The sequence below is a fragment of the Trypanosoma brucei genome, chromosome 11 (assembly GCF_000210295.1).
Source record: "Trypanosoma brucei gambiense DAL972 chromosome 11, complete sequence".
Classification (NCBI taxonomy): domain Eukaryota; phylum Euglenozoa; class Kinetoplastea; order Trypanosomatida; family Trypanosomatidae; genus Trypanosoma; species Trypanosoma brucei.
In genome coordinates, this window is record NC_026744.1 from 2,958,669 (window position 1) to 2,984,209 (window position 25,541).

The window sequence follows — 25,541 nt, forward strand, 5'->3', positions numbered from 1 at the left end:
TCATTATTCGCGCTGAAACCTGGTTGGCCGCCTATGTTCCCAATCGTGCGCCGCAGTTGTGAGCAAGGTGCTCGCACACATCTTTCCTTGTTCATTTCCCCTCGTTGTAATCGATCTTTTTGGCATTCAATGTTACTTTTCTCGACACTTCAACGTTTGAGTACCACTCACGCTGCGTGACCAGACCCTCAGAGTGACGCGTTTGTGTTTCGCAACAGTCAGTTGACTGTGTGCGCGTATGCATTTGTATGTCCTTGGCAGCAGGGGCTCCACATAATTTAAGTCTTTGCCTTCGCAAGGCGTACCTTTTCTTTCCCTTTCGCCAAACACCTGTCAGGATGGAGTGATCTACAACGATTAGATACCCCAGGTTCCCGGATCGTTTCCGTACTGCTCTGTGTTTCAAAACTTGTCTTAGGAGGCGGAAGACCTATATGTTGCGGTGGAGTTTACTACGAAGAGATCAAGTAGTCACGCATTTATTTATAAAAATGCTATACATATATGCCTATATGTATGTATATCGGGATGGAAGGCAGGGTTAGCGACTTCTTGATGTAGGGGGTTTGGACCTTAGTGGAACTCGGTTTAACTTCCCGTGTTTGCTAATGGAAAACCCACCTGAAGGAAACGCTAAGATACTTATTGCCTTTTCATGTTTATGCGGACGCAGGGGGGTGGATTGAACGTTCAGTTTTCTGAAGTTGACGATCCAACTAGAGGGGATGGGGTGGGAATCTGCTTGTGGTTTGAACCTAGGTGTAAAATGTAGTGGCAGCCAACAACTTTCTCTTTGCTACCCTGGATAACAACGTTGAACATGTTCCGTTAATTACGTTTTTAGGTACTGTACAGTTTCGCCTTTCACGTGCAACCAGCTTTCCAGATGCAACTAAAATGTGGGGACGCTTGCATTAGATTCTGTTATTTTTTCTATTTTCCTATTTAAATTTCTTTCCTGGAATGCGCACCGAACCGCCCGCAATTCCGAACGTACACCACGTAGGATAGATGGAAAGGATGTCTCTCGCGGTGGTGAGACAGCTTGACGCTGACCACGAAAGGGGGGGAATCTGGTATCTTTCCGGACACCGGGACCATGTGCTTTCGATTGCCGCTAGCAGTCATGGTGTGTTCGCGACGTGCGACGCAAAAGGATTGGGTCTGTTATGGAAACACGATACTTCCCATTCTAACAGTGATCCCTCTCATGTCAGCAGGATATCTAGTGAGGGACCGGCTATCGTTGCGGCCTGTTTCCCTTCCAGCACGCGACTTTGTACGGCTCAAGGTAATGGACGGGTTGGCGTATGGGATATCGAAGCCTCCACGGAAGTGCAGTCACTTTCGCGTCTCCCCAGTCGTGGCAAGTCGGTAAATTGGCCCGTTATTAACGCACTTTCGGCGTGGGAGAGCGATCTTGTTGCCTACGGTGGCGATGATGGCTATTTGGTTCTTAGCAGTCTTGCGGTAAGGAATCCTGTTGTGTCAGTGAACCTGCGGGTTCCCATTACATCTGTTGCCGCAGCGGCCACTTCATTGCTTGTTGGTGATGTTCTTGGGAACATTCGTTGCTTTGATACGCGGACATTTAAAAGCCTCTATTGTTTTCAGGGACACCGTGGTGTCGTGACCTCTGTATCGGTGAAGGAAGATGCTTCCTTGGCGGTGTCGTACGGCATGGATGACTCCCTTGCTTTGTGGAATGCGCTGCCCTTTTCACTCACCACAGAGGACCGTTTGATTCACAGGGGAGAATTCCACCAAGGCGACACAAAGACTCTTTTACGCTGTGATTGGGCAACTAGCGGTGCAGCTCTAGTTCCCGTGAGCGATGGTCGTGTTGTGTATCTTAGTGCCCCGACGCTTGATGGTATCAGAACAATACTCCCTGGGCGTCACCGACGGGAGCCGGCACAGTGTGCCGCATTCATTGGGGATGGCTATGCTGTAAGCTCGGCTGAGACCGAGGTAATATTACAGCGAATTTAATAAAACCATTGTGTACCGGCCCTTCGTTCACTGTGAACTATATTGCTGTGCATGCATATTGACTTTAGGTCCTCTTGGTACCTTTCCCTCTGCTCTTCCTGTTCCCTTCTTATTTTTAGTCCCGACAGTGCAGGCACGCCATGAAGTTCGGAAAGCGGCTTATAGAGGAGGAGGTGGAGCAGTGGAAAGATTTCTATGTAAATTACAAACGGCTGAAAAAGTTCATACACAGTTCCCCGTTGACAGGAGTCGAGTTTAGCGAAGAACTGTTTCGAATTATAGGTGAGGAACTTGAACGCGCCGGGGGGCTGTTTAAAGAGCTTCTGGAAGAACTTCATCGGTGCCATGATGAGCTCCTTGAACAGGATCCTCAACTTCCCGCTGTGCCATCCAAGCTACCCTGGATGTTCAACAGGAAGCGTGTCCATCGTGAGAAACTAAACTCGCCAAGGGAGGGGCTCTCTGTCGCCTTCGAGAGTTCAACTGAGAACTCAATGATGAATGAGATAGTGGTGGAGCAGCGTGAGGGCTTTGTCTCCAAGTTTAAGAAATGTTTCTTGAAGCTCATTGGTGATTCGCAGAAGCAGGAAATTGAAGAGGATACACCAAGGGCTAGGTTTCTTGAGTGGCACTCGAGTGCGCACATGCTGCAACATTTTGCCGAGTTGAACCTGGAAGCCATACGTAAATCAGCGAAGAAGCTTCGAAAGTACCGTCGAAATGAGGGGGACTTCACCATCTCCATTGAAGCAGAGATTAGCCGTTCGCAGATTGGTAGATCACTTCCTCGCCTTCATGTTTTTATGACTGATGTTGATGCTGACTACGAGCGTAAGTTTGGAGAGGCTCTGGTCCAATTTAAAAACATTACCATAAACCAGACCTACCATGCGAAGTGGCGTTTTGTCTTTCTCTCGGCTGCTCTCTTCTGGATTCTGATGTTTTTCCCAATATTAGAGAGTCACCCGTCGGCACATAATTGTGTGGCACTGTTTGGTGTTATAATCTCGTTGTGGATAACGGAGGCCATTCCTTTCTTCTGCACTGCCATGCTCATTCCCATTATAGCCGTACCGCTTGGAATAATTACTGACCCGGCAACACATCGAGTCGCCAGCACAACTGTTGCATCCCGCATTATCCTTAGCAGAATGATGGATCACGTTCAGATACTTGTGCTTGGCGGTCTAACTATTGGAAAGGCACTGGGCCGCACACACTTGGAGGTTTACGCCGCCGGCGCACTTTACCGTCTCACTGCTCACCGTCCTTCGATGTATTTGCTGGGTGTAATGCTGTGTAGCAGCGTCTTGTGTGCATTCGTATCTAATATCGCCGCTCCTCTTTTGGTTCTTGGTGTGATACGACCAACGCTGTGGGAATTTCCAGAAGATACGGAGGCCCCGCATGCCATCTTACTTGGTTTAGCTTTCGCCTGCGACATTGGTGGGATGCTGTCGCCCATAGCCTCGCCTCAAAATGCTGTAGCGCTGTCCGTGCTAAGTTTCCATGATGTGTCCTTTTTGTCGTGGGTCACCGTTGCGCTCCCTCTCGTGTTGGTTGGTGTGGTTGCATCGTGGGCTATCATTTTGCTCGTGTGGAAACCCTTCAAGAACGTGTCGAGCATTCCTCTGCAAGTGGTTAACACAGAGGGGAACAAGGAAGTGAGACTTGCGGATCAAGTTGTTGTGGTAATGGTGTCACTCATTACTGTCGTACTGTGGGTGCTGCCGCCTAATTTGCTGTTTGGAGACACTGGTGTGGTTGCCTTAATACCCATCGTAGTTTTTTTTGGGATTGGTATATTGGCTAAGGAGGATTTTAACACACTCTCATGGCATCTCATGTTTCTGTTGGCTGGAGGAAACATGCTTGGCCTTTGCGCAAGGGATTCGAAGATGCTAGACATCATTGCCGACAGTTTGCACGACACGCTGGTATCACAGCCACCGTACACAACACTAGTGTCTCTGATTCTTGTGGTAGGGGTCGTGACGACATTCGTTTCTCATACCGTGGCAGCTATGATACTTCTCCCGATGATTCTTAAGATTGGCTTGGTGCTACCCAAGGAGGAGGGAGTTTTTGCGGTGTCTCCTTTCACCCTTGTGTTTCTTAGTGCACTCATGTGTTCTGGTGCCATGGCATTTCCCATCAGCTCCTTTCCCAATGTCAACTCGCTGCTTGCGGAGGACTCGCGCGGCCGCCCGTATCTCAAAGCGAAAGACTTCCTCTTCTGTGGAACCATCATTACATTCTTGCTGTTCATCTGTTTTGTCACATGGATGGTTCCATTTACATATGTTGTGTTTGAAGGCAAACCGTAGCTGTGGTCGTGGTGGTTTATTGGGGTATTGTTTGGTTGCCAGTTGTCTTGTTCCGTTCGCATCGACAGAAGGGTACAGGAGCTGGACTGCGGTTTCGTCGTGCTGTCATTATTGTTATTATCTCTACGTCCTCCGTGCTTTTTGTGCCGTTTTCGTTTTCGTTGCCTTTTTTTTTTACATATATCGAGAAACCTAATCTTTCAACTTCCCAGTTTTGGCAGAGGGATGTCTCCTTCCAGGTAGCGCCCAGTGCCGCAGTCAGGGGGGGGGGGACGGGGAGAGAAGTCTGGTGGATATTGGTCATGGTATGCACAGGGAGGCAGGGCAAGAGGTCGAAACGTTAAATACCATATGAGCGCTTGTGCGTAGCGTGTGTGGGTTTAGGAAGGTATGTGATGGGAACAGGAAAATGAAACTGCGGGAAATCGGCAAGTATATGGCGGATGCCAACACTTTCCACTGGGGTGGACGATGTACATGCTCATGCTGACACAAGTTCATGGTTCTTACGTGTGCGTTTATGTTTTTCGTGGTGAATAAGAGGTTGTTTTCGCTTCGTTACAGAGCGGTAGAGAAAGGGAGTGGGGTTAGCGCAATGGTAGGGAGGATGGGGGAGGAACGGTCACAGTGCAGTCCATGCCCTGAGCTTATTCGTATCGTGTTGCTAATCACTACCGCATTCCCCTTTTTGTGTACTTTGTCGCGCGGTTCAGGTATTATTTATTGGTAGGCACACTTGCTCCATTACGTCTTACCCTCGTTGGTTTTTGTTATTTCTCAACCACGAAGATTTTGCGGTGCGGAGAGAAACCGAAAACAAGTCTCGTATTGTCTCCACTTGTACCTTGTATACCTCCACCCTGTGGCATCATCCTCCGCTTTCTTTCCACTTATTTTCCTGCTTTCGTACAAGGTTTTTGTTGCGCTTGCCCGTCCACCCACCTTTCCGTCGTGTTCTTGCCTCAAGTGTTTTTTTTTCTGGAATCATAACGTTATTGTCGCTATCACGTGCTATTCGGCCGCTTTGATTCTTTCTACTGCGGCTCCCCTCTCGTTCCAGTGGTTTCACGTCTAGCAGACCCTTTCTAGGATTCGGTGCTTTGAGTATAGAAGGCCAACGTCGGGGGGCAAAAGGGCGGTGGGTTGTGTTAAACGCTGCCACCGTCTACATGAACCTAGAGCTGTATGTAACACTCGCTGATTTGTCGAGGCTGCCGCGTGGAGAGCCTCACGATGTTAAGACGCTTATATGCCGTGCGGACACGGTACGGGCTCCAAGGCCTAGGGAACTTCTTTCCGGGCGTGTGTTTGACATTAGTGGGCAGCTGCTTGATACAGAGTACAAGGGGATGCCAGGCGAGACATGCGTGCACGTTTTTTTCTACGATGAGTGGGCCTCCGCTGCTTCTTTCATCGAAAGGGATGATATTGTAATTCTTAAGGGATTTACTGTGTACGACACCCCACGCGTTGGAGACCATGATGTCGAGTTCCCATTTTTTGTTACACCGATTCCTCATATGGCCGCGTTGCGTGCCTTGCAGAAGGGACACAAAGATGACATCATGGAGGTGACGGTGACGGCCGATGCGCTGGAGACGCCGAACATTCGTGTCATGCCTAAAAGGCTCTGGGGCTCGTACATCGCTAACGACATGCAGTGTCCACGCACAAACAACGACTGAAAATTCCTCTAATTGACTCCCTTTCCGCGGAAGTACCCGGCGGAAAGGCGGGAAATTAGCTAAGCTACAAAGGGTGTGTTTAGATCGTAAAGTGTTGACAGCTACCGACACTGCGGACCGCACGCCCCCGCCTTTGTCTGAGAGGAAGGAAGGCCGTCTTTCCCTTTTTTGGAATTACAAGCTGACGGAGTCACTATGTAATTTGCATTTGTATTGTCCTTTCAGTGGTTTCTTCTATTTGTTTGTATATGGTTTCTGGGCGACTATTGCACCGCTTCTTGTATTCGATTTTGCCACGAATGATTATGTAGAAGACTTTGCTCTTTTCCTATGTCGGTGAAGGTTTGGGTAAAATGCAGTGGGATGACAGACGACGAGGCACTTGGAATCCAAGTCCTGTCGGATGGGACGGCATTGGACGTCGTTGAGGCCTGCAAAGGGGTGTTCCGGTGGCCGAAGTTATCTCCCGCAGCGTTGTGCACTGAGGGCGGTGAGATCGTTCCACCTTCCTCGGCAGCGGCATCCCTCACAAATCTCACACTCCAAATCGTTCAGTTTCCGCCGCTGGCGTCGGTTCTGAAGCGCAATGCGTCCCATAGACCGCTCTCAACTGGTCACAGAAAGGACCAAGTGCCAACGACTAGTACACCCTCCATCCTTTGTTTCCAAAATGTTACTATTCCCCGTCGTGGGAAGAGGAGGATGAACCCCAATGCTGAAAAACGAGAAGCAGTGGGTACCCCGACAAGGATTGCCCGACTATGGGATAGTTTGCCTGTGGCGGAGCTTGCATTTGTCAGTGGGAGCGACCCGTGCCCCGCGCAAGCACTTTGCGCCTGGAGCTGCCGGAGTAAACTATCTTTTGAGGCACCCCGAGAGGGTATTTCCGCAGGAAATGGAGAAGAGTCCACTTACTGTTGTGCAAGCTCAACCATTGACGGGACGAAGGTACAGCACGTGTCTGAAAATGTTACCTTGCCCCCTGACTGTGGACGTCAAGTGCCTCTGCGGTCGTGTCGGTTACCGTATGTGCGCGTTGGTGTGAGAGAAGAGCCAACTCCCAGCTTCAGAAGTACTGCCACCGACGCCTTAACTGTCTTTGAGCAGGCAATTCCTGAAGTGTTGAGTCCCGTGGAAGGGCCATCGAAGGTGATGCCGTTGCTGGGGCCACCGGTCGGTGCCGGTGGCGGAGGTGCCCCGTGTGCGTGCAATAAAGATATTAAAGTGGCTAAAGTGGAAGCTGACATGGGGAATCAGGTTGCTGAATGCGGGCTCACAACTACGTTTCCCGTTCCGTGTATGGACCACATCAGTGGGTGGTGTTGTGTAATATAGCCCTGTTTTTTTTTGATATTTATTGTTTGCATCTTTCCTTTTTTGTTTTTTCATGCCGTGCCTTGTACTCTAGATTCACTGTAATTATTTATTTTCAGTTCTCGGCCCACGGGGTGGCGCTTGCGGCCGCGGGGTGGTCAGATCTTCCTGGCTTTTATTTCATTGTTTTTCCTTTGAGGCGTACACAAATATGAAAAAAAGCAAACAAACAGACGGTCCGTGGAATGAAATCCTGCATCATCGCCACCACCGTTATTTTCCTCCTTCTCTTTTTACACTTCTCCCTCTTTCTTCGGTGTGACGCCTGTTTGTACAATGCGGTGAAAGCCCGTATTTACATCACTGCACGGCTGCACCTGTGACGGCCGTGCATGCTGGATTGTGGGGAGGGGGTAGTATTTTTTGATTAATCACACCAGCGTGCGGTGAAGCACTGGGTCGGCGTTTTCTGTTCGTCGGTCCGACTTATGTGTGTTTCCTCGTTCACTCCGCAACTTCTTAATTTATACTTGTTGGATCTGTTGCCTCTTGCTGGACGAGCTCTCGCTGTTTTTTTTTTTTTTACACAAATTCGACGTGCAAGCATCCTTCACCGGGGGTGCGGATGGGTATGGTTGTGCACAGGGTCACTGGTGGTGCCATCATACCGTTTCGGTATTGCGCAGTTTCTTGTTATATAAGCACGCTCTGTTGCAGGCGCTCAAGCACTTACTTAGTGGCGTGGATTTTCTTTTTGCTGTGCGTTTGTCCTGTTGCTATTCAAGTAGAAGGTTTCGGCTAGGAAAAAAAAAGGCCACTGGCTCCAATGGAACTTGAGGTGAGTGAGGAGTCACGCATCCGCAGTAGCATTGTTGAGGCAATGGTACAAAACTACCCGCTGATGTCGTGCACACAAGAGGTGAACGTCAAGGTTGCCACCGCTTCAGATGCTGCGCTTTCGTGCGCGACGCGCCTCGGCGACTCTCTCACGAAGTTGCAGGCGCTTAGTCAGGCCATGAGCCGCGTAGGGCAATTATGGCGCAAGGAGAGGCAAGTGGCCCTGGGCACTGTGGAGCAGCACCAAAAGTTGTTAGCTTTCTTGGAGGCCCCTTCAGTTTTACAGGAGTGCATTCGGAATGAGATGTATCACGAAGCACTGGTGGTGTTGGAGCACGTTAGGCGGTCTTCTCGGCCCATCGAAAATGTGGAGTTCCTTCACTGCGTTGAGGCTGAAGTGCTCATCGCGCTCCAACAGGCCTTAGAGGAGCAAATTCTTCCTCGACTAGCGGAGCAGTTGACAGTTGCCTCCGCACTAAAGTTGACCACTTTTCTCCGGAGGCTCGGTGTGGAAGAGACGTACATCCGGCAACTGTTCTTGCTAAAAAGGGGAGAGTACATCGACGGTCACGTGCACGAAGCTGAGCGTAGCGGTGCCCCGTACTCGCGTATATTTCGCTATCTAACAACATTCAAGGTCCACGTTGCTGAGGTGGTCCTTCAGTATACTGCCTGCTTCTCTGGCGAGGTAGATGGAGGCTCATGTAGTGAGTTGGTCGGGTGGTGCCACGCGAGGTCTTTTGTGTTCCTCGAACGCCTCCGCGCCTGTCTGGAGAGGATTGCCAACGGCTCCGAGCTTGCATCTGTTATTGAGCAGTACAATAACTGCGCGAGTGCTGCGGCGCTGGTGCACATGGACATGTTTGGCCTCATCAGCGAGGCAGTTTCGAGCCGAGTGAAGTCTCTTTTCGCCGAGCAGCTTTCCCTTGCCACACAGTCCTACTCCGCATCCATGGCAACGTTCTCTTGGCGGCCTCCGACAGACGCCCAGCGACAAGCGTTGCAGATAAATAGTGAGGTGGAAGTGGTGCCGGGTATCACGTCGTCACCACCTGTGGGCCTTTTGCAGTGGCTGCCACTTGCATATGCACTGAATGGGATACTGACTGCGTTCAATTCGATTCGTAAATGTGTTGTGCCTGGCGTAGAGTCTTTTTGTGTCGCAAAGGTGGAGGAGTTAATGCAGATTATAGCGAGGGACTTGTCACGTGACAGAGACGTTCTTATGGCAGTGGAGGGAGCCGAGAAGCATGCATATTTACTTTTTGTCCATGCGTTTGTGCACGAATTTTATACACACGTCCTGGTCTGTGTCCGAGAGCTTCTGGGTGACGAGGCGCAGCAGCAGTTGGCCATGGCTATGCAATATAGCGTGGAGGGCCTGCGTGGTTTGCTTTCCCATGAAAATAAACCGTCACGAGATGCGACCCGGCACGTACCTCATTGCTGTCCGTCCCCGGACATCACTCTCTCGCAGAATGCACCCCCAATCAACGATGTTGGTGTCGCTCACGGTAGCGAGCAGTTCCTTGAAACGAGGGAGAAACATTCGTGAACGGTCGGTTGAATGCGTGTGCGCACACCCGGAGGGGGCTTGTTGATTTGATATTTCCTTCTTTCCCTTTATCTGTGTGGTATTCTTTGCCGTTGAAGGCGTCTGACCGTCCCTTTGGCAAGGGAGCACAGACGTTGGCGGGCCGTGAGCCCACATAGCCACACGTATACAAGCATGCAATTCTATACATTTCTCCTTTCGTAAAAGGCATACTAGCCTTAAGGGAATTCTCTCCTTTAGTCGCCTAAGGATCAACAGTTACAAGCAGCAATCAGTCGAAAAACAGCATACATATATATATATATATATATTTACAACAGAAGATGAAGACTAAGTTCTATACATATAAGAACAAACCCAGTAGTTATGCCCAGGTGAGCACTATTCTCACCATGTCGCATGAGGTTGTGGATCGTGTTTCTGTGGAGCGTGCTGAAGATGGGCAGTTCGCGTACTACATGGCAAAATGTGAGTACAACGCCGTAAAAAACCGTATATCTGGGCGTTTGCCGCCAATTGTCCCTCTCGTATACGATTTTGACGAAGATGACCTCAGTAACTACTGCAGCAGTACCGCTGACAGTAGATCTGCCACTCTAAGGAGGGGAGAAGACATGGATTTGGACTGCACGGAAATCGATGGGGAACTTCTTAAACTTTCTGCGGCGCACCGCGAGCGGGATATTGAATCGAGGGGCATGCGTAAAATGAAGCCGTCCCCACTTGAGCTTATTCTGCATCGTGAGACACTCGCTCGGGGAGACATTAACCACGTTGAATCTTTGTTCTTTCGCCGCATGGTTGCACCTTTTCGAGACAACCCGATGTTCAAAGTCCTTGACTTCTTTCGACAGGAGCAACTGGGTCGAAAGCAGGTTGAGGACGAGTGGGCGAGTGAGTCGATGCCCTTTCTTGAGATGTGCAGAATGGAACAAACGGATTACATGGAGGACTTCTTAATCCGTGCGATTAGGGGGAAAAATAAGTACAAGGGTCCATCTGCTGGAGAGAGCATGACATTCGAAAAGGTTCCGTTGGATGTTCGTTTGTATGCTCCACTAAAGCACCGATGCGACATTATACGAAGTGAAACAGAATCGGAGCAGGAAATAGCTTTCTATTACCTGATGTTGGGTCAGGCCGCGCAGCGTGACCTTGTTGAGAAGAACGTTATCTGCCGTAACCCGACATCAGGTCTTATGGACTCAGTTCAACATCCCATCGACGTATCTAATTACGAGGCTGTGGATCTTGCCTTCAGCGCGGAGTGCCGGTATCTCCAACAGCGTGAGGAAACAGGTCGTATGGAGGTTATAAACTTGGAGTTTGACGAAAAGGAAGCGATACTTGCTGCAGAAGAGGAGAAAAAGGCTAGGGCCATCTCAGAGCGCAGAAACAGAAGGTGACCTGTGAACCCACTAATTTTTCCCCTCCACGAAAGAAAGCTAGAACAAAAAAAAGTAGCCTCGGTTTTGGAGTCAAGCATGTGTAAGCAAATGTACAAATTGGCATGTCTCGTCACTTGTGTGAGTTGCTTGGTGAAGGCCGTCGCGTGGAACGTGGAGGCATATGTATTGCGGGGCCTGATCTGGATATCCTTGCCATTGCAATTCTTTTCCACAGCCAAAGCGTGAGAGCGTGCTTCCATCACTGTCTCTGTATCCCTTTTTTTTTCCTGAATCTCTTCCTTGCACGTAGAAGCGGTGGCCCTCTCGGCTTTTGCATGTATATATGAGTCTTATGTGCGTCGGAATTTATGTGTGCGTATCCGTTTGTATGTTTGATTACAATCAGCCTTGATGTTTTTTTTTTAAATTATGTTAGGCGTGTTTGTTTGACTTTTCCTCCACTAGTTTTTTTTTTTTGCTTGTGTGCCCCTTTGACAATGTGCAACAACGCTGTTGTGGCCACTCGCACACTTCATATGCAATCTGTTGGTTCTACAGGGTTTGTTTTCTTCGTGCCGTTTTCCAAGTTTCAACCGACTGTCACCACTCCTCCCGACGACGCCGTATTCTTTTTTGTCCCCTTGTGCCTCTTACGGCACATATTACCCATATACCTGCACCAAGTAAATTTGCTGTTCCCGTTGGGCAAACAGCTCAAACAAGACTGAAAAAAGGGCCGGAGGCGCTGGATTAGTCACAAAGGTTCAAGGGAGCTTCGAAAGAGAGAGAGAGCGTAAGGACAAAGGAAGATTGGAAGCTTTAAAAAACACAATAGAAGTGAAGTGGCCGAAGGGGCGATAAACTCGGCTATGGGCACCGGTGCAGACGACGGGAAGGCGGGGCGGCACCAGCCAATGCCGCAAGTACAAAAGAAAGAAATCGTACACCGCAATCCAAACCATGTTGCACGGGATGTGTTTGATTTGCGTGGGACCAGTAACCCACTAGCTATGCAATTGTACAGCGACGGCATATCAAGTGGACCACTACTTGGCATTCCCAATCGTCTTGTGCGTGATCTTCAACCGCTTTCCACCAACGCACGTAAACGGTGTCACAGTGATGCCGCCTTCTCCCACCACAGTGGCGATGGCGCAGGCCATGACGGACGGACGACGAAGCACGGCACACTGCAGCTATACCGCCCCCCGGTATGTGGTGAAGAAGAGCTGAAGGAGCATTTCGCCGCCGTGGCGCTTGAGGGGAAAGAGGTGAGGGTACCGACGAAGCGGCACCGCTCTCGACCTGGGCGGCTTGATCCACTAAAGGGTACTTTGCAATCGTCAACCTCGGGTTCGCCATCATACGGCGAAAATGAGGGTAATGAAGGCAGAGAGGGGCAAAAAAATATAGGAGATGCAAATAATTCCGCGCCAAATGAGAACGTGGGGCCGATTCCGCGGTTTACGAAGTTGCGATCAAACGCACCGAATGAGTTCACATATCTTGTGATGCGCCCTCGTGGGATACGCAGTCCCTACAATCCCTACGATTTGCAGGTAGTGTCGCATAGGGATGTTGACCCGTCTCATTATTACACAGTTTCCGCAGCTGGTGTGACTAAATTCTCTGGCCATGAGGCTGAGTTTATTGAGTTACACACATGGGAACGTGATTGCCGTGTTTTCAATCAACTGAGGGAACTAGACGTTTTCCGTGAATACAAGAAGTGGAAGAGTTTTCTGTTGTGGCGTGGCCTTGTGCGCAACCACGCTATGTCGAACTGCAAAACTTTTCTCACGAAGAACCTTTTTCACGTCCATCCTCAACTGTCTGCTGCCCTACAAACTGTGCAGCGTATCTGTCTTAATTTTGTCAACAGCAGCAGAATCCACCCTCCCGCGACAGAGACGCGCACGTTGGAGGCTCTGTGCGCAACACTTGCAGCGCACCTCAACTTTCAGCGCAACCGACTTGACAAAATGATTAAAAACATTCGCGACACCGTTGAGCGCGCCGCGAAGGCGGCGATGTTGGCAGCACAAATAGAGCGGGAGAGTATTAGTGCACTCCACGCAGAGGATGAAAAGAAAAAGAAGAAACTCATTGACGTGCGGGAATTGGGAACACAACAGAAGCCTACTTACATTGAAATGTCACAGAAGAAGGCTGTCTGTCAGCGCATCACTGCGTTTATTCGTCTTTGTGATTACATAATCGTGAACTGTCTAACAAAGCTTGCCGCAACAGCGGTTGAGGATGTAGATCGCGACTTTCAATACCCGAGGCCAGACAAACAGCAAGATTCGGTAACATCACCTCTTAACAAGAATTCCTGGAGGGGAAAGCGGCAGGAAGGACACAAGGCTGAGGCACCAAAGCCGACAGGACCATTTACCGGCCCTATTCTTAGCCTCAATGTTGTTTACAGGGAGGACAGCCAATCCATTGAGATTACACCGTCACTTGCCCACATAACTGAATGTGTGGAGGACGTGGTGGAAGATTACATAAAAACACTGAGTGCTGTACCCCGGCTCTTGACGATGGATGCGTTCAAGGTATTCACTGAAAACGCCGCTCATGACTCCCAAAAGGAGGTCCTCTCTGGCCCTGCCGTTGGTGAAATGATCGTCTCAGAGGAGGCATATAAACAGCACATGACATCCGTTCGTTATGGAATCACAAGGGCGTTCGGCGACGTGGAGGAATATGTGAATAGCTTCCAGTGCTTCAGAGATATGTACGTGGAGAATAGCAGTCTGGACGCTGATAGCATCCAGAAACGTACCCAGAACCTGGAGTTCTTCCGTGAGCGCCTGGCTCTCTACAAGTCGCAGAGCGACGCCATATCAACGAAGATACCAAGCTCGAAGGACGTGGCACTGTTTACAGTCTACACCGAGGAGTTACGGGACTTCTTTACACCGAGCCCCGTCGTTTGCCTGGAGACATTTCACCGTCTTCTTCCTGTCATTGCGCACCAACAGAACGAATTGCTGCTTGCGGATCTGCAAAGTTGCAATACCTATCTGGCAGCCCAGCCAAAGACAGTGGAGCATTACGTGGAATATCTTGCATACAACAAGGCACTTGAAGCCCGTTTTGATACTCTGGCAGCGTCTTACGACTTCGTCCGCGAGTTTTTCACTTTGCTGCAGGATGAAAAGGTTGAAATTGAGGAGGACCTTGAGGAGACATACCGAAGCGGGACTCGTCCGCAGTTTGAGAAGTTGCGTACGCAGATGCAAATCGTAGAGGACGCAAAAGATTCTCAACAGCGGTACTTCATTCGGAATGTGGATGAGCAGCTTGATGAGCTTCGACGGTCCATTGAGGACGTGTATAATCGAGCTGGGCAGCCTGTTATTGCCGATGCAAACGCGGATATGGATGAGGTGATTCATTTTATTACCGATTTGCAGGCTGAGGCCGAAAGAATTGCCGCAAGGGAGAAAAAGCTTCGGCAATACCAAATTGCAATTGGGGCCGAAGAGACAGTCGTAGAGACAATGTCAGATATGTTGAATGATGTGAATATCAAGGCGCGGTTGTGGGTCGGGATGCGAGAGTGGGATGAGTTCGTGGAATCGTACGGGCCAATACCGTTCGATCAGCTCAATGTGCAGGAGGTGCAGGAAACTGTTCAAAAGTATGTGATGACTGTCAAGCAGGTGTCTACAAAGTTACCTGGAAATAGTGCGGTAAACAAATTAAAATCAAAAGTGGAAGCATGGCGCATTCTTTTACCCATTTTACAGGCCCTGACGAACCCAAAGATGAAGTTGGAGCATATCACAAAAGTATCCAATGCCGTAGGACCGTTGAAGGACGATAATGGTGTCTCAAAGACCATTGCTGATTGGAACAATCAGTTCACCCTTGGCATGCTCCACTCGAATGAAGTCGTTAAGTTCAAGGATGAGATCGTCGCGATTAGCGCGGCTGCAACTGAGGAGGACAAACTGCAGCAACAGATCGACAAGGTCAATGCTCTCTGGAATGGCGGGGGCCCGAAGCCACCTGTAGAATTTCAGTTTCACAATCATAAAGAACTTAAGGACGTCTACGTTCTTGTCGGTTCTTCGGTTGAGGATGTGATGGCTCTGCTGGATGACTCAGTTATTGCGATGTCAAGTATAGGCTCGAGTAGGTGCTGTCAGGGTGTTCTCCGCGCACAGGTGGACCGTTGGGAAAATCGACTTCGGTACATGCAGGAGACGTTGGACCGTTGGGTGGAGCTGCAGCGGCACTGGATCTACCTAGAAAACATTTTTTCCTCCGCAGAAATTCGTTCGCAGTGGAAGGACGATGCCAAACGTTTCGAAAAAGTTGACCGCTTTTACCGCGACCTAATGCGGAAGGCGCATGATATGCCCACCGCCTATCGCGGGCTCCTCATCAACGCCCCAGTGGAGACCGGTGAGCAACAGAATACGAAAACGCTCAAGTACGATCTCGAAGGGAATATTAAGGAATTAGAGAAAGTTTTGGCAAGTCTAGAGCGAAAGCTGGAAGAAAAACGCTGTGCATTCCCTCGGTTCTACTTCCTAAGCAACGACGATATGCTCGACATTTTTGCTAAGGTCAAGTCGCCTGAGTTGATCATGCCACATATGCTGAAGATGTTTGACGGTATTAAAACATTATCCTTCACGGAGACGAATGATATCACTCATCTTGTGTCGATGGAGGGGGAGCGTGTTGAGTTAGTGAACAAGAGCATCAAGGCGCGTGGGCCAGTGGAGGTGTGGATCGATATGTTGGAGCGGGAGATGTTCTCTACACTTCGCAAGCATGCTAACACCTGTCTCACTGACTACGAGCAGCGTGGTGACCGCGAGTCATGGATGTTTCAGCATGCAGTGCAGCTTGTTCTGATCATGGAACAATTGCTGTGGACGCGTGGGGTGGAAGAGGCACTCACAAGTGAAAACCCTGCGGAGGCGATGAGTCGTTTCAAGGAAGCAAACTACAAAGCTTTGGAGAGCCTTGCCGGTCTCACAGCGAGGAAATTGTCGAAGGTGCAGCGTATTCTTCTTTCCACACTTATTACGATTGATGTTCATGGACGCGACTTGGTGGACGAGATGTATGAAAGCAATGTGCTAGACGTCAAAGAATTTGGGTGGACGAAGCAACTCCGCGTGTATTGGGAGCAAGATACGGACGGGTATGGTAATTGCTTTATAAGGCAGAACAACTCACGTTTTGTTTACGGGTACGAATACCTGGGAGCTCAGGGGCGTCTAGTCATTACCCCCCTTACGGATCGCATTTACATGACTGTAACAGGTGCACTCAAGCTGCAGTTGGGAGCAGCTCCTGCGGGCCCCGCCGGCACAGGGAAAACAGAGACTGTGAAGGACTTAGCAAAGAATTTGGCACGCCAGTGTATCGTGTACAACTGCTCCGATGGTGTAACGTACAAGATGATGGAAAAATTCTTCTCAGGCCTCATTCAGACGGGAGCATGGACGTGCCTTGATGAGTTTAATCGAATCAATATAGAGGTGCTGTCCGTGATTGCCTCACAGCTATTTGAAATCAAGCTTGCGCTGCAGAATGGACTGGAGACATTCACGTTCCAGGGTACACCGAATGTTCGTGTGCGCCCCACCTATGGTGCTTTTGTTACCATGAACCCCGGTTATGCAGGACGTACTGAGCTTCCTGATAACCTGAAGATACTCTTCCGTCCAGTGGCCGTCATGACACCTGACTTCCGCATGATCGCAGAAGTGATCCTGTATTCGGAAGGCTTCAAAAATGCGAAGGATCTCTCTCTTAAAATTACGCAACTGTACAAGCTTAGTTCGGAGCAACTGTCTCCCCAAGACCACTACGATTTCGGTATGCGTGCGCTCAAGTCCATTCTTGTAATGGCCGGTGACCTGAAGAGGTCGCAGCCGGATGTGGAGGAGGATCTTACTTTGATTGTTGCCTGTAATGATTCAAACGTCCCGAAGTTTGTCGCGGAAGATCTCCCGCTGTTTCGTGGTATTATGCAAGATCTTTTCCCTGGGGTCCACTTCCCCGAACGGCAGTATGAGGAATTGCTACCTGCCATGCAGAAAAGTATTGATGGGAATAAGTTGGTGGCACTCGATACGTGGGTAACAAAAGGCATTCAGTTCTATGAAACGTTGATTGTTCGCCATGGTGTTATGTTGGTTGGTGTCACGGGGACAGGGAAGACAGAGATACGCACGTGTATATCAGAGGCGCTTACGTCAATGTCCGAGGCGGAATCAAGCAACCCCATGGCACGACCAGTGCATCAGTTTATCATGAATCCCAAATCTGTGATGATGCATGAGCTGTACGGTCTTTTAGACGTAAATACTAACGAGTGGCGAGACGGCGTTCTGTCAGTGATTGCGAAGAACTGTGTCCGTGAGTCTGAGGTTAACAAAGATCACCGGTGGATTGTTTTTGACGGACCTGTCGATACACTTTGGGTGGAGTCATTAAACTCCGTTTTGGATGACTCCAAGCTTCTTTGTCTTGACAGTGGTGAGCGCATTAAACTTCCTGATACCATTCATATGTTGTTCGAGGTTGCCGATCTGGCAGTGGCGTCTCCCGCTACCGTGTCAAGGTGCGGTATGGTTTACCTTGACACCACAGATCTTCATTGGAGTGCCGTGGTGCGTCACTGGTCCGAATCCAAACTGGCTGAGGCTGGTGGGGAACCACAGTGCCGTGAGTTCATAGTTTCCCTGTTCGATGCCCATGTGCAGAAAGGGCTTGATTGGCTCGCAATGCAGAAGGTTCTGATTTCGGGTGGCATGGTGAATGTGGTGCAGTCAATGTGCGATCTCTTTACAGCCTTAATTAAATGCAATAACGTTCAGCTTATGCCCGACCCACGATGTGAGGCAAAGCTCCAACATGACTCCAAAGTTTTCAAAGAGCGCAACGAACTTTGTGGCATCCTGTTTGCCTTCTCTTTTGTATGGTCAATTGGTGGGAACGTGGATGTGGCTTCAATGGACCTGTTTGACACATTTGTTCGTAATTTATTGGAGTCAGTGGTTCGCTTTCCTAATAGTGGTTCTGTATACGATTACACTATTGACTACGGCACGCGACTCTTTGTGCCTTGGGAAAGTCGTATGGTGGAGTTTAAGTACGACCCGAAGATTCCCTTCTTTGATATACTCGTTCCCACTGTGGACACCATGCGGTACAGCGCGATCGCAAACACGTTGATTCAATATGGCAAGCCGCTACTCTTCAACGGCCAGACAGGTGTCGGCAAAACCGTGATCCTTATGGATCACCTCAGCCGCCATAAGGAAGAGCTGATGTTGTCAGTTATCGTTTTCCAGTTCTCCGCCCAGACATCGTCTGAACGAACGCAGGAACTGATTGAGTCGAAGTTGAAACAGAAGCGCAAGAACATCCTTGGTGCTCCTCCTGGACGGAAAGTGGTACTTTTCATTGATGACCTCAACATGCCAGCACTCGAGACGTTTGGCGCCTCGCCACCCATTGAACTGCTGCGACAGGTAATGGGTAATGGAGGTTTTTATGACCGTAAGATAGCCGGTTTCTGGAAACACGTGCAGGATGTGACTGTTGTAGCCGCATGTGGCCCTCCGGAGGGCGGTCGGAATCCCATCACGGCGCGGCTGACGCGTCTCTTCCATCTACTGCATATACCTACCCTGAGCGATGAGTCCATGAAACGTGTCTTCCACTCAATTTTGCATGGGTGCTTCCAGGCGAGGAACTTCAGTATGGAAGTACGGGAGATGGCTAAACCACTTGTCGCGGCTAGTGTCGATATATTCAATAAGGTACGTGATGCAATGAGGCCCAAGCCAGCTACACCTCACTACACGTTCAACCTGCGTGATCTGGCCAAGGTATTTCAGGGTGTCACGCAGGTGACTCAACGTGTCTGCAAAACACGGTTGTCTATCACACGGCTTTGGATTCATGAGATGTTGCGCTGTTTTTTCGATCGCTTGGCAACGAAGGAAGATCGTCAATGTTTTACGGAGGAGCTCATGATGGAGACGATGACGCGTCTCGTCCCTGGAAATCACGTGTATGCTGATTACTTCGAGAACAAGCCACTCGTCTGGGGTGATTTTCTGCGCATTGGTGCATCAGAGAGAGTATACGAGGAGTTACCGGATGTTAGCAAACTTCCCAGTCTTTTTGAGGAGTATCAGGATGACTATAACACGTTTTTGACTGGAAGTGGTATTGGGGCTTCGTCTGGGGGTGGTGGTGAAGAGGACGAAGGCGGCTCGGGAGGAGGGGCGTCGTCGTTGAATCTAGTTTTCTTCAAGGATCACTGTGAGCATTTAGTGCGCATCATCAGGATCCTGCGGCAGCCCCGTGGTAACGCGCTGTTGGTGGGTGTTGGTGGCTCTGGCAAGCGGTCGCTAACACGACTTGCTGCGTATATTGCTGGACGACAAACAGTTGAGATTTCCGTTGGAAAGGGTTACTCTATGAATGAATTTCATGAGTTCCTTCTTGAGCTGTATACCACCACCGGTGTGAATTGCAAGCCTACGGTGTTTCTGCTCTCCGACAACCAAATCGTACACGAGGGAATGCTGGAGGACGTGAACAGTATGCTAAACTCGGGCGAGGTTCCGTCACTTTTCACGGCTGAAGAGCGCGAGAAACGTGTCAATGCATGTCTGGAAGCTGCGCAACAGCGCGGTTTCGTAGATCGGGACGACGTCTACAACTTTTTCATTTCACGTGTCCGGGACAACACGCACATCGTCCTTTGCATGAGCCCCGTTGGAGACACATTCCGTGCCCGTTGCCGCCAGTTCCCATCTCTCACCAATTGCTGCGCCATAGATTGGTTTGATGAATGGCCGCACGAGGCGCTTCTTGGTGTGGCACAACAACTGTTTGACGACGAAGAAGATGGCATCTCGAACGAACTTCTACCCGTATTGGCCCCACTCTGTGTAGATATTCATACGGCAGTGATTGAGGTGGCGCACGAGTACTGGGAGGAATTGCGACGGCGCTACTACATTACTCCCACCTCATATTTGGAGTTCATTGATTTTTACAAGGATCTGTACACCACACAACGCAAGTTATTGGAGGAACAGCTTTCTCGTGTTATCAACGGAAAGGAGAAGATGAAGGAGACCGACGAGACAATTGCCAAAATGCGCGTTGAGATTGAGACAAAAAGACCGCTGCTGGAGAAGGCGTCAAAGGAGACTGAAGAGGTCGTTGCTGATCTATCTGTGAGGCAGGCGCGGGCAAGTGAGGTGCAGGTTCAAGTGCGCGCCCAGCAGGACAGTGCTGCTGACCAGCAGAGGCATGCCTCGAAAATCGCTAACGAAGCTAATGCTCGTCTTGCCGAGGCCAAGCCTATTATTGACAGGGCTAAGGCTGCGCTAGACACCATTCAGGCCAGCGACTTAAATGAGCTGCGCTCCTTTGCGAACCCACCTTCAGCAGTTCTGAAGACGGCACAAGCTTGCATGGTGATGTTTGATCCGAAAGACTTCGGTGGTGCATGGTCGGGAAACACCGACTGGAAAGGCGCACGCGAATTTTTGTCGTACCGTCAGCTCCTCGATATGATTCGCAGCTATCCCACAGACAACGTGAAACCAGCTATCTTGCAGAAAATGCAGAAGTACGTAAACGACGAGGAATTCACAGCAGAGATATGCTCCCAGAAGGGTTCTCAGACTTGCGGAAATCTTTGTTTGTGGGTGCATGCTGTAAATGAGTACTCCAAGGTTGTGAAGGAGGTGGCGCCCATGCGTGAAGCCGCGGCGGAAGCGGAGAGGCATCTTTCCGAAACGAACGCGAAACTTCTATCTGCTCAGGAGACGCTTCGGGGCGTTGAACAAGAACTCGTGGAGCTGCAAAAGAACTACGAGAAGTCCCTCAAGCGGAAAAATGATCTGGAAGAAGGTTTGAAGGTGTGCATCAGGCGACTTGAGAATGCGGAGAGCCTGTCTAATTCTCTGAAGAGTGAGGGCGCCCGGTGGGAAGAGAACATTAATCAACTGAAGAAGCGCTTGGAAGCCTTACCGTTACAGATGTTTATGGCGAGCGCATGTGCCGCCTACTTTGGTGTTTTTACTCCACGTTTCCGTAAGCGTCTGGTTCGCATTTGGGTGGAAAAACTGGCACAGCGCGGCTTCGATGCTGCGGACTTTAGCTTGCCCAACACTTTGGGTGATCCCATGGATATTCTGACTTGGCAAATTAATGGTCTTCCCACAGACGAGAGCTCAACGGAGAATGCTATAATTGCGTCTCTCTCAACGGCACCACGGCGCTGGCCGCTTTTCATTGATCCACAAGAACAGGGTGTGAAGTGGCTACTGCAGCAGTACGCCACACCGGGGACTGGAGGAGGGGGAGGAGGAACAAGTCCTAGCGGTGTGCTGGGTAGTGGTGGTGCAAAGGGTTTGGCAAAACCCGTGCCCTCTGTCAAGGTAATCAAACTAACCGAACCAACCTGGATGCGTACTTTAGAAACACAAATTCGCCTTGGTGGCATCGTTATTTTGGATGATGTTGGAGAGACGCTTGACCCCGCATTGGACCCACTGCTTTCGCGGCGTATTTTCGCGTCAGAGGGTGGCGTCCCACAGATTCGACTGACACCCAACACTGGCCCCATTGACTACAATCCAAATTTCCGATTCTTTATTTGCACAAAGTTTCCGAACCCGCATTACTTGCCAGATATCAGCACTCGCGTCGCGCTACTCAATTTCACCGTTACCATTGACGGCTTGGAGGACCAGTTGCTTGGAGAGGTGGTTGCTATAGAGAAGCGTGAGTTGGAGGAGGAGAAGAATCACATCATTCAAAGCATTTCACTTGGGCAAAAGAAGCTGAAGATTATTGAAGAGACTATCCTTGGGAAATTGAAGTCTACTCAGGGTAATATTCTTGACGACAGTGATCTTATAGCAGAGCTTAAATCTGCCCAGTCCAATGCGAAGGTCCTCAGTGAAAATCAGAAGGAGGCCAACGAAAAAATGACAATCATCACATCGACGCGTGACCGTTACCGCGACGTCGCTGCCCGTGCCTCAGTGCTGTTCTTCGTGCTGGCAGATATTTCCCGCATTGATCCTATGTACCAATATTCGTTGCAGTTCTTTGTGAAACTTGTGCAAAATGAGGTGCGTGTTACAGGGAAACCGGATGACTTTTCGGAAGAGGACCCAGTGGTACTGCAAGCACACCTTGAAAAAATTGTTTCGAGGTTAACTGTAGCCACGTACGAGCAGGTGTGCCGTGGTCTTTTCAACAAGGACAAGATCATTTTGTCGCTTCTCATATGTACTGCTATTGAGCGGCACGGCAGGAGACTACCAGATGACGAGTGGCAGTATTTGGTTCGTGCGTCCGCCTTTGTACCCAATGAACTGCCACCATTACCCGAGGAATTGTCATATCTCACCAGGCAACAATGGGAACTTGCCAACGCTCTCTTCGTCCATGTCCATTGCTTCAGTGAACTTGGCAAAGACCTCCTTGAAAATGGTGAGTTATGGAAAAATTTTATTTTGTCCGAGTCACCGCAAGGGGCAGAAATCCCTGGAAAATGGGGGCAGACGCTTAATCCTTTCCGCCGCATCTTGCTTATCCGTTGCTTCCGTGAAGAGAAGCTTTTCTTCTCCGTGATAGATTACGTGAGCAAGGCAATGGGCCAAAGATTTGTAGAGCCTCCACCGTTCAACCTGGAGGTGGCACTTGCTGATAGTTCCCCGACAGTACCGATAGTGTTTATCTTATCTCAGGGAGCCGACCCCATGGGTGCCCTTCAGGCGTTTGCACAAAGCCAGGAGCAGAAACTGCAGTATGTTTCGTTAGGTCAGGGTCAAGGGGAGAACGCAAAGAGGCTAATTGCGTCGTGCAAAAAGGAAGGTGATTGGGCCCTTCTGCAAAACTGTCACTTGTCCAAAACGTTCATGCCCGAGTTGGAGCAGCAGGTGGCTCTTCTACTCCAATCAGGAGATACGCTCCACCCCAACTTCCGTCTGTGGTTGACTTCGATGCCGACGGATTTCTTCCCTGTGTTTGTGCTTCAAAACAGCGTTAAGCTGACAAATGAACCCCCAACCGGCCTCAAAGCGAATATGGTTCGGTGCTTTGGTGAAATTACGGAGGAGGAGTTCAACGTTTTCAGCGAAGGCCAAACAATGGGTGAGTTCTCCAAAGATTTTGCCTTCAAAAAGTTGTTGTATGGTCTTTGTTTCTTCCACTCGGTTGTGTTGGAGCGCCGCAAGTTCGGTCCACTCGGGTGGAACGTGAAGTATGAATGGAACGACACCGATTTCCATGTGTCGAAGCAATGGCTGCGGCTCTTCTTTGAAGAACAGGACGTTATCCCGTGGGAGTCACTCGAGTATATTATTGGGCAGATCAATTACGGGGGTCGTGTGACTGATCCTCTTGACCGCGGTACGTTGCAGACCATTCTTCGACGATACATTTGCCCTGGCATCATGGAGGCCGATTTCAAGTTTAGTCCAAGCGGTCTGTATTACGCTCCTGATGCGGTTAGACTTGAGGGTTTCATGGATCACATCCAAAAAATGTCCTTGGTAGACGAGCCGGAGGTGTTCGGCATGCACACGAATGCGAACCTACGTTATCAGCTGCAGGTCTCGCAGTATTTACTGAACACCGTCACCTCCATCCAACCGCGGTTGGTAGGTGGGGGTGGTGCACATAAGGGTGATGGCGATGGGGGTAATGCTTTAACACCTGAAGAGGAAGTGAAGCGGAAATGTGAAGAATTTGAGGCCACATTACCGGAAATTCTCACACGTGAGGAGGCTGGCCCACGGAGCTTTACGACACTAGAAAGTGGACTGCCTAACTCCATGTCCACTGTTCTGACGCACGAGCTAGTGAAGTACAACAAGTTAATTCAAACGATGCGGAAGTCGCTGCACGATCTTCAGAAGGCACTGCAGGGTCTAACCGTTCTTTCAACGGATCTGGACGCTATGCATGAATCGTTTCTCACGGACCGGGTTCCACAACTGTGGAGCGCTGTGGGTTACGTCTCCCTGAAACCTTTAGGTGCTTGGTACCGTGACTTTTTAGCGCGCGTCGATTTTATCCGTACGTGGTTGCGGAAGGGTGAACCCAATAGCTTCTGGATTGGTGGCCTCTTTAACCCAAGTGCGTTCATGACCGGTGTCTTTCAAGCCTTTTCTCGCGCCGAAGGGGTATCAGTCGACAAGTTGGGATTTCGGTTCGAAGTTATTAGCAGGGAACCCTCTGAAATTGATGAGGGACCTCTACGTGGTTGCTATGTTCACGGCATTCACACCGACTCCTGGAGGTGGGATGCGGCAAGCGGCGTCATGACGGACTCATTGCCTGGGGAGCCGTACGCAACACTGCCAGTTGTTCACTTCTTGCCGGAACCTCACCACCGCACGGGGGAGGGATGGCAGCGTATACCACTTTATCGAACGGTGATTCGCGCGGGTGTCATATCGTCTCTCGGTGCAAGCTCAAACTATGTCCTTTCAATTGAAGTGCCTACTGACAAGGAAACGGACTACTGGCAACTTATGGGGGCAGCTTGTGTGTGCGCTCTCGCTGTTTAGTTGTGCGGGGTGCGCTGCTTTATGTCGTGTTTTTTTTATTTTTTCTGGGTTTTGGCAAAGATAAAGTGCGGCTCAGAATGTTTTTTCTTTTTCGCCGTTATACGTTTAGATTTTTGTGTAGAATGTATCATTTAAGAGGCGCCACTTCAATTTCCCCTTTTGTGAATGTGTGTGGGGTTTGTAATTGACTTCCTCCGGAAGGACTCTTCCCACTCCATACAAACTTGAAAAAAGAATAAAACGAAGTAAAGAAACTGTGGAAACCAGATATTACGGGAGTTTGTTTTCCCCCCCTCGCTTCCCCACGAAAATGGCAGCAGATTTATCTGATATCTTTATAAGTTACGGAGCACTCTGCATGTAGTTGCTTGCAAATGTATGCGTGGGATGATAATAGCACGCGACGGCGCAAATTAGATGTACACACTCGTGACTGGAGGCGCCACAGAACCTATGGAGTGAGGCGGTATACCTGTGATTGAGTTTGTATCCCTTTCCTCTCACATTTATTTCCCTTCCTTTTCATACAGTTCCCTCCCCCAATGCATATGTATCAGTATAGAGGGTTGATGTTTTTATATGTCTTGTTACACGGTGCGCACTGGAACGAAATAGAAAACGAACCCGGACACACAAAGAAGGTGACTCTGTGTATCGCTGTTGGGGCAATACCTTTTTGTCTTTCTGTTTCCGAAGTTGCACCCCTCCTAGGAGCATCGGGGGGAAGTTTTCATGTGTACTGATGAGGAGGAGTTTGAGTGGTTAAATATGGACAGTGATTGCCGTCACAACATTTACTTTCATTTTGTTTCTCACTTTTGACTATTTTTAGGTCGTCAGTAAGT

The 25,541-nt window shown here is 49.7% G+C and overlaps 7 protein-coding genes across 7 annotated transcripts; all 7 read left to right on the plus strand.

Moving 5' to 3' along the window:
• Nucleotides 1–1,011: 1,011 nt before the first annotated feature.
• Nucleotides 1,012–1,992, plus strand: TbgDal_XI12480 (hypothetical protein, conserved; the record flags this gene model as incomplete). The annotated part of the gene is made up of 1 exon (XM_011782091.1): nt 1,012–1,992. One exon carries the CDS (start codon nt 1,012–1,014, stop codon nt 1,990–1,992), a length of 981 nt encoding a protein of 326 aa, XP_011780393.1.
• A 140-nt stretch (nt 1,993–2,132) lies between these two features.
• Nucleotides 2,133–4,319, plus strand: TbgDal_XI12490 (sodium/sulphate symporter, putative; the record flags this gene model as incomplete). Its single annotated transcript, XM_011782092.1, has 1 exon — nt 2,133–4,319. One exon carries the CDS (start codon nt 2,133–2,135, stop codon nt 4,317–4,319), a length of 2,187 nt encoding a protein of 728 aa, XP_011780394.1.
• A 1,169-nt stretch (nt 4,320–5,488) lies between these two features.
• Nucleotides 5,489–6,004, plus strand: TbgDal_XI12500 (hypothetical protein, conserved; the record flags this gene model as incomplete). The annotated part of the gene is made up of 1 exon (XM_011782093.1): nt 5,489–6,004. One exon carries the CDS (start codon nt 5,489–5,491, stop codon nt 6,002–6,004), a length of 516 nt encoding a protein of 171 aa, XP_011780395.1.
• A 330-nt stretch (nt 6,005–6,334) lies between these two features.
• TbgDal_XI12510 (hypothetical protein, conserved) lies at nt 6,335–7,339 on the plus strand (the record flags this gene model as incomplete). Its single annotated transcript, XM_011782094.1, has 1 exon — nt 6,335–7,339. One exon carries the CDS (start codon nt 6,335–6,337, stop codon nt 7,337–7,339), a length of 1,005 nt encoding a protein of 334 aa, XP_011780396.1.
• An 805-nt stretch (nt 7,340–8,144) lies between these two features.
• Nucleotides 8,145–9,710, plus strand: TbgDal_XI12520 (oligomeric golgi complex component 8, putative; the record flags this gene model as incomplete). The annotated part of the gene is made up of 1 exon (XM_011782095.1): nt 8,145–9,710. The coding sequence occupies one exon, from the start codon at nt 8,145–8,147 to the stop codon at nt 9,708–9,710; it is 1,566 nt and encodes a 521-aa protein (XP_011780397.1).
• A 323-nt stretch (nt 9,711–10,033) lies between these two features.
• On the plus strand, nt 10,034–11,116 carry TbgDal_XI12530 (hypothetical protein, conserved; the record flags this gene model as incomplete). The annotated part of the gene is made up of 1 exon (XM_011782096.1): nt 10,034–11,116. One exon carries the CDS (start codon nt 10,034–10,036, stop codon nt 11,114–11,116), a length of 1,083 nt encoding a protein of 360 aa, XP_011780398.1.
• An 851-nt stretch (nt 11,117–11,967) lies between these two features.
• Nucleotides 11,968–24,696, plus strand: TbgDal_XI12540 (dynein heavy chain, putative; the record flags this gene model as incomplete). Its single annotated transcript, XM_011782097.1, has 1 exon — nt 11,968–24,696. One exon carries the CDS (start codon nt 11,968–11,970, stop codon nt 24,694–24,696), a length of 12,729 nt encoding a protein of 4,242 aa, XP_011780399.1.
• Nucleotides 24,697–25,541: the final 845 nt, after the last annotated feature.